Here is a 7934-nt window from a genome sequence, read left to right on the forward strand (position 1 = left end):
TTCCCTTGCACTCTGTGCAGTACTGGGCCCGCACACTCCTAAAGGCCAGTCCACAACCACCCAGTATTTGAACACCAGGTCTGCTTTTTCACTTCTCAATCACTTATAGATCATCTACACATTATTTTTAGAGTCTTAAAGTATTGTCGGTCAGCTTGAAATTTCATTTACTGTTTAAAATCTTTGCTTGGCGTAGATTGTGTCTTCTGGGACCCTGCTGGCTGAGGCGGGGCCCCGGCAGCACCCTCAGGGCTGGCTTGGGACCACCAGCTCCAAGCCAGGGGCTGGGGCGTTCGCTCGGCCTTGACCAAGCCGTCAAAGGCCGGCCCTTTACAAGAGGTCACAGCGATGCCCGTGGGACTGGAATGAGATGGTTGGAGCCCAGAGCGGACTGTGTTTGAAGTCAGATCAGGAGAGCACACCCTCTGGAGATCGAGTCTGGAACGGAAAATGGAAACACGAAAAACAGAAGCCCTGGGCGAGTGGACGGGCCCTGCCCACACATGTTCTCCGGTCACCAGCGGTAGTTTACCGGCTGCGCTGTTTTATGCTCACGGGCACGTCTAACGCCTTTCTAACCTCTGCCCCGTGTGCCCCCAGGAGTCCAGCATGTCCAGGACTTAAGTTACAGATGCTCACAGGAGTGAGCTAGAGACGCCCCAAGAGGCTCTTTCTGTAATTCACGACTAGAACGATCGATCCTCTGAGAAACAAGACCGCCGCGCTCCGCCTGCTGCGTCCTCACGAGGGTCCCGACCGGGGGACGTCCCAGGCCGCTCTGCCTGCCCTGCCCTCCCAGCCCCCACCCAGGCCGCCTGGAGGGCACGCGTGCTCTCATGTGCTAGTCTTCTCTGCTTCTGCAACTGCGCCTGTGACGTTTCTCGGGCCCAGAGCTCACGCCCCCCACTGCCCCCTCCCCAGCACACGCACAAGCCTGCAGATGCCGCCCAAGGGTCCCGGGCAGCGCTGCTGGGCGGGCATTTTGCACCTGCTTCCACCAAGTGCGAAACCCAAATAATCCAGTTTTCCAGCTGCCGGGTCCACACGCCACCGTGGTGGAAATAAACTCAAATTTGACTCCATTTTTGACAAGAGTAAAATCTCTCCACTCACGGCACGGAGAACCACCCGATCCCTCCCTCCCCTCCACTGACCGCCCAGCCCTGCCAGGCCCGGCCTGGGTGGCGGCCTGTCTGTCTTCTCCATCTGTCTGTCCCTCCAGCACCGCCCTGGCTCTGCCCCCACCCCTCAGCCCCGGCGTCCTGCCCGGAGGAGGGGGCTCCCTCTGGCTGGCTCCTCAGGTGTCTTAGGTCTGCAGGGGAAAGGCAGGGGGATCTCTACCCGAGATTTCTGGCCTCTTTGCCCACACGACTGGGTTTCCCACGCGGCAGCATCCTCTACCTGTGTCACCAGCACCTGCCACAGGTGCATGGGGCACCTCACTGAGCAGTGCACACTGCAGTCAGCGGTGGGCTGGAGACTTAGACGCGGACTCTTTGGGTGAGGGCAATGCACCTTAAGGGGACAATGGGGGGGAAACGCCAGCTCTAGACTCGGCAGCCATGCCGCCTTGGGCAGGTGATCTGGGGCGAGGACCTCGGTCTCGTCACCTGCCAAGCGTGTGACATCAACCAGAAGAACCTCTGCCGTTTCTTCCACTGCAAATGCTATGGACACCCTCTCGGAGGTGCTGAACTGTGATCCTCCAAATTCAGACGGTGAAGTCCCAACCCCAGAACCTCAGCATGTGACTTTACTTGGAAATGAGGTCGTCGCAGACGTGATTAGTGAGGATGAGGTCACAGTGGGGCAGGGTGGCCCCGGATCCAATATGACCGCTGTCCTGATCAAGAGGGGAAATTTGGACAGACACGTCTCTTCAACAGTTCAAGTGTCAAAGACAGAGATCTGGGCTGATTTGAAGGTAATGTGGTTAAACCACAGATCTACGTGAGGAACCGGGGTTTGGGTGAGGCCTTCTGATACTGACGAACTCCCCAAATGGCCAGTGGACTTTCTGGGGGGGAGTCAAGAACAAGGCTCAAGGCAATCAGAAGGGGAAGAGTCCCAGCCTCCTAGTCTAGCTCCCTGTGCAGACCAAGATGAATCTACTCAACATAATTTCCACCTTAAGGCTAAAGATTTTCAGGCAATTAAATTTAGTAGCTGACTCGGGTCAAGTTGGGTGAGTAATAATTCCAACTATAATTTCTTTTTATGTGAGTCTGGACATCCTAGGATATGAAATACTGCTGCAGGATGGTCCATAACTCCTGGAAAGCTTTATGATAATTCACTTTAGAAATTATCTGAAGGGCAATCTTTGGCCGTGGATGGGCCATTTTCCATGCTTCTGTGGGCTCCACTGGGCTAGTATCTTTTTTTTTTTTTTGCGGTACGCCGGCCTCTCACTGTTGTGGCCTCTCCCGTTGCGGAGCACAGGCTCCTCCGGACGCCCAGGCTCAGCGGCCATGGCTCACAGGCCCAGCCGCTCCGCGGCATGTGGGATCTTCGCGGACCGGGGCACGAACCCGCGTCCCCTGCATCGGCAGGCGGACTCTCAACCACTGCGCCACCAGGGAAGTCCTATCTCTGCTTTTTTATGCATTTATTTGTCAAACACACTAGAGTGTTTCCTACGTGTCAGGCACTGGTCCAGCTCCTTATGTCTTCCTAACAACCCTCTGAAGAGGTTCTGCTATCACCCTCGGTTCACAGGGCGGGAAAGCAGGCACAGAGAGAGGCAGCCATCTGCTCAAGGTCACCCAGCAAGTAACTGCTCGGGGGTGGGGGGTGGATCCCCGCCCCTCTGCTTGGTGTTGCCACTCAGGGCTCCTCCCTAGCTTCCTCCCCGGCTCACGTCTGTGCTCCCTCCACGTTCCAGCAGCCCCCCGGCTCCTGTCCCTTGAGGTCTCCCCCCACTCTTTCTCATGGCAGCCCAGGGGTGTTTGTGTGCCCCATCTTTTACCATCCTAGAGGCCCCATGAGAACGAGGGCCGCAGTTTTGCTCCACTGTTTCCCCAGCGCCAGAGCCTGGAAAGTATCAGGGAACCGGTGAAGGTGCGTGTGTTTCTGGGTCGCATACACATCGTCCCCCTCCTTCCTAATTAAAGGGCCCTTAGTATCTGCCGACAGGAAGGCAGGCCAGGCCCCAAGCCCCCGACGAGTCCACACTCTTGCCATCTGCCCGTCTGGGCAGCTCCGAGGCCAAGAATGGGTTCCTGCACCACACAGAAGTCTCTGAATATCCCGTGTTTCTCTCAAAACCAAATTTTAAAAAACTAGGCTTTTCATCATAAAACGAGTGTGTGTTATTGATTAAAGAATCAAACTATTGACATGTCTGGGGTGACAGGAAAAACTCACCTCCCCACCCGGCCCTCCACACTCACTGCTAACAGCTACTTGTGTGTTTCCAGAAATTTCCTTTGCTCACCTCCCTCCCTCTCTTCTAAAACTAGGATTATTCTGGACATTTGCCATTTTTCCTTAACTCTTCATTTCTGGCTGAGACGCATCTCCGAGCCAGTGGTGCAGACCTGCCTCACCTCCCGGGTAGACGGACCCCGCTTCCCTGAACCGTCCGTCGGTGGTGGGAACGCGGGCTCCTTTCTTCCCCTCCTTCCTGCGCTAACAACATCCCACATGTCTCTGGGTACTTGTGCGACTACGTCCTAGGAAACATCCCAGAAGTGGAATTACTTGGATGAAGAGTATGTGCTTTACTTTGACAGACATTTTCAACTGACGTATGGAAAGACTGGGGCAAAAGCACCCCCTGCCGAGGGCTCCTCTGTCCTCACACCTCAGCACAATGGACGGTTCCAGACACGGGCCGCCATGCCGGACTGAGAGGCTAAAATGCTCCAGAACGCTTGTACAGTTAGGAAGAGGGCACAGCCACTGTGGAAGATGGTCAGGTGGCTCCTCAATAAACTAAGAATAGAATTTACCATCGGACCCAGGAATTCCCCCTTCTGGAGCTCAGGGTCTTGAAGAGTTATTTGCACACCCATGTTCGTAGCAGCGTTATTTACAACAGCCAAAAGGTGGGTCAACCCAAATGTCCACGGATGGAGGACGGATGAGCACAGTGCGGTACATCTGTTCCACGGAACATTATTCAACTTAAAAATCAGGGAAATTCTGGCATATACTAAGATACGGATAAATCTTGTGGCCATTATGCTAAGTGAAATAAGCCAGACACGAAAAACCAAATTCTGTATGCTTCCACCGACATGAGGCCCCAAGGGGAGTCAAAACACAGAGACAGAAAGCAGAAGGGTGGGTGCCAGGGGCTGGGGGGGAGTGCGAATGGGGGTTTCTTGTTTCATGGGGACAGAGCTTCAGTTTTGCAAGATGAAAAGAGTTCTGTGGATGCAAGGTGTTGACGCTGCCCAACACTGCAAATGTACTTGACTACTGAACTGTGCCCTTAAAAAATGGTTAAGACGATATACTTTTTGCTATGTGTATTTTACCACAATTGGAAAAGACAGGAGGGGGATAAGATATCACAAAGAACTGTACAGGCACTCACTGGTTAAAAAGTATAGCAAGTAATCAAGTAAAAAGTATAGCAAGTAATCAATTAATTCATGATCCAAGAAAAAAATTGCTCTGGCTAGCCGCTTTATGACATAGGGAGGCCTTTAGGTAAAAATTGAGACCCTCACCTCGTGTTTGGGTCTGATAAATACACCATTTTATTCCTCAAGACTGTGATTTTATGTATTATCTTCCTTGTGTTTTTCTAAATCTTGATATTTTTTGTCCAATTCTTCCACAGAAAGAAAATTCCATATAAAATGAAAACAAGTTGAGATTTTCACACAATTCATTAAATCCAATTACAGTGAAATTTCAGGGAGTTCTCTACAGGCGAAGGGAGAAGTAAAAAAGAATCAAGTTGTGAGAATCATGATAGTTCGAGGGAGGGTGAGGGTTGAGACTTGGAGAGAAAAGGAGGGCGGAGGGTGAGAGACCCCCATATCCTATTTTACACGAAACACCGAGCCATTCTCCATCACTCCCATCAGAGAACAGTCAAACTGGGGGGGGGGGAACTCTTTTTTAATTAGTTACCTCCCAAAGGTGGGTGGTCAGCCTGAGACCATCAGTACGGAACCCCAATATTCCCCCAGTTGCCTAAAAAGCAGGCATTTCTGAAACACCAGAGGGACGTGGTGCCCCAGACCTGCACAGTCTGTCAACCACAGGGACCAGAAGATGAGCTATGATGCGGCCGGTTTCCTAGGATGCATGATGAGGTGAGGCGGGGCCCCGGGATCCTGGGGGGGTGGGGGATACATGTGGGACCCTGTGCCCACAGAGCTGGGAAGCTCTGGTCAGGAGCCACCTTGTGCTCCCTTCAACATGAATGTGATGCCTGGAGCTGCAGCAGCTATTTTGTGATCATAAGGTACCATGTGTGAGGATGAAAACGCAATACACTAAGGCTGGTAAACTAAGAAGACAGACCTATCCGGGCTTTTGAGAGCAATAGTTCAGCTGCCCAGCCAATGCTTACAACCCTCTACTGCAACACAGCTTGTAATGTGAGAAGAATACACTGCAGTTTGAAACATTAAATTAGCTGGGTTAAATAATTTTAAATTATTTAAGAGTTCTTTACTTTGCAGCTAAAAGCAATTCTTAGGGATATACCTCTTTTCATAAGTGAATCTAACATTTCTCCTTTTATCTACTTTGTAGTATTGTGAGGATTTGAATGAGATAATAATTTTACTAGTGCAGAATTCCATGTGTATCATTGTCATCCCGAGAGGAACCAGAGGCTCAGGAAGAGAAATGACTTATTTACCTGGTTTGTGAAAGAACCAATCGGCAGAGGAATGTGAGAGGCTGTGTACCTGGGTAGAGCACCAGGAAGGAGTCACAGAATCAAAATAAAGGGGTAATTAACCCAAAGTAATTGTTGGGATCAAACATTAAAAGATTGATGATACCAGATGGGGGTGCGGCTCTAGACTGGGCAGTCTCAGGGGTTCAGACAGGGGCAGAAATGATGTGCAAAAGATGTTTACGTGCACTTTGATGTTTCACAGCCCTGCAAACTGGATTCTGAGGCAGGTGTGTTCTAAATCGGGTTAAGATCTGCTGAGCTGAACAACAAGTTGGCCTTAGACTAGCAGAGATTATTTCAGTGTCTCTCTTGAACTGATGGAGACATTAACGAAAAGTAATCAATTAATTCATGATCCAAATCAGAACTGGGCAAACCATTATGATCTCTCTGTAACATTCAAAGACAAATTAGATGGGGTGGCTTTTCCAGGGTTCTGTCTCTAGTTTACGGAGTTCTGAAGTGCCACCATTTTGTGTAAAAACGGTGACTGTTAGCTAGCAATACTTGGGCAGCGACCGTGTGTTTTTGAAATCCTCAGAGCTCGGACAACACGTGACAGAACTTCCACCCCTGCGTCAGTGCCTTTTGCTGTCAGAGAACGTGGTGAAATGCGGGGCCAGACCAGAGCAGAGTGTGAGCATGTGGGCGGCCCGGGGCGGGCCCGGGGGGCTCAGGGAGTCTTACCCAGCCGGTTGCAGGGGTTCCGTTTGAAGAGGGCTCTCAGAAGACTCTGAGCCTCCACGCTGAGGAACTGCGGCATGCCCAGCTTGGCTCTGAAAGGCACAGTCGTATTTTCGGGTAAGAAGGATGAGCCCCAAAGGGAGCAGGGTTTTCTTCAGGGCTCTGCAGTTCTGCAGTCAGCATTCACAGACAAATCCAATCACATCCACGTGACCCAGAGCAGCTGTTTACAACAGCTATATAATGATTCACTAAAACTAACAAGGCCACTAAAAATAAACAAGAATGATCCCACGAACATTTTAAATGGAAATTAACTATGGTCTCCAAGACAAGAACAAAAAAGGCTTTGGAGAGATGCCAGCATGGTTGACATTTTAGGACTCTCGGCTTGAGGAGACAGCTGGATTCTCTCCTCTGCCTCTGGTGTGGTCTGTGGCAACACCTGGGAAAGGAGGGCCTTGCAGGACCTCGCTTTGGGAACCACATGTCCACAGTTTGCTGCTGCCCCTTCAGAAATGCTGTCACTGCCAACGACAGGTTACAAGTTCACACCTGGGATTTGCTGGAGGGAATTATTCTTGCTTTAGAAAAAAAGGTCTTGTTCCCTCTTAAAATTAAAAGGAACAGAGGCCATCAAAAAAAACAACAACAACAACATAGTAGACTGTAGCTACGCATGTCATCCATAGTGTAAGGTCACGTGATACAGGGAAACACGGTTTACATCCTCTCTACGGGGTGTCTTCCACGAACTGCTCTCCTTCTGTTTTATATAACGATGTATCTACAAAACCGTAAGCTTTGCAGGTGCCTCCTGGTTTTATAAACGTTGCGTGTCCACCTGCAAGCAGAGTTCGAGAGCTGGTCGTGAGGCCAAGCACCTTCATGGATTCTCCTGCAGGTGCGGTGGGCCCAGCCTCTCACTGAGCAGGGAGACAGTAATTTGGAGCCTGTCTGATTCCAGGGCCACCTCCTCACCGCGTCCGCCCTCCGTCAGCTTCTCTCCCAGAGTTTGCCCTCTGACATCTCGCTCAGAGGAAGCCTGCTCTGATGAAGATGTTACAGCAAGGGACTTCCCTGGCTGTCCAGTGGTTAGGGCTCTGCACTTCCACTGCAGGTGGCATGGGTTCGATCCCTGCTCAGGGAACTAAAATCCCGCATGCTGCGCAGCACGGCCAAAAAAATAAAATGATGTGTTTTGTTTGTTTGTTTTTTCTTTTGTTTGTGTTTTAAAAGCTATTACAGCAAGACTGGCTCTGGGTTTAGACTTCTTTCTAGGGTTCTAAGAGCAAAACCCATTTTTGTGTTAAAAGATTCTTCATGAGAATTAAGGAGAAAATTATGTTCGTACTCAGTGATTCGGGCCGTATGATTCCTG

The 7934-nt window shown here is 50.6% G+C and overlaps 1 protein-coding gene across 3 annotated transcripts in view; it reads right to left on the reverse strand.

Moving 5' to 3' along the window:
- The window catches only part of RPS6KA2 (ribosomal protein S6 kinase A2), a 369352-nt gene that overhangs the window by 44260 nt on the left and 317158 nt on the right, over positions 1 to 7934 (reverse strand). For all 3 annotated transcript variants that reach the window (XM_007445912.1, XM_007445913.1, XM_007445911.1), the window contains one exon: positions 6557 to 6645. In XM_007445912.1, the coding sequence (XP_007445974.1) occupies positions 6557 to 6645 (89 nt within the window). The remainder of the gene's footprint in view (positions 1 to 6556; positions 6646 to 7934) is intronic.

The sequence above is a fragment of the Lipotes vexillifer genome, unplaced genomic scaffold (genome assembly GCF_000442215.2).
Source record: "Lipotes vexillifer unplaced genomic scaffold, Lipotes_vexillifer_v1.1 scaffold459, whole genome shotgun sequence".
In the NCBI taxonomy this organism is placed as follows: Eukaryota; Metazoa; Chordata; class Mammalia; order Artiodactyla; family Lipotidae; genus Lipotes; species Lipotes vexillifer.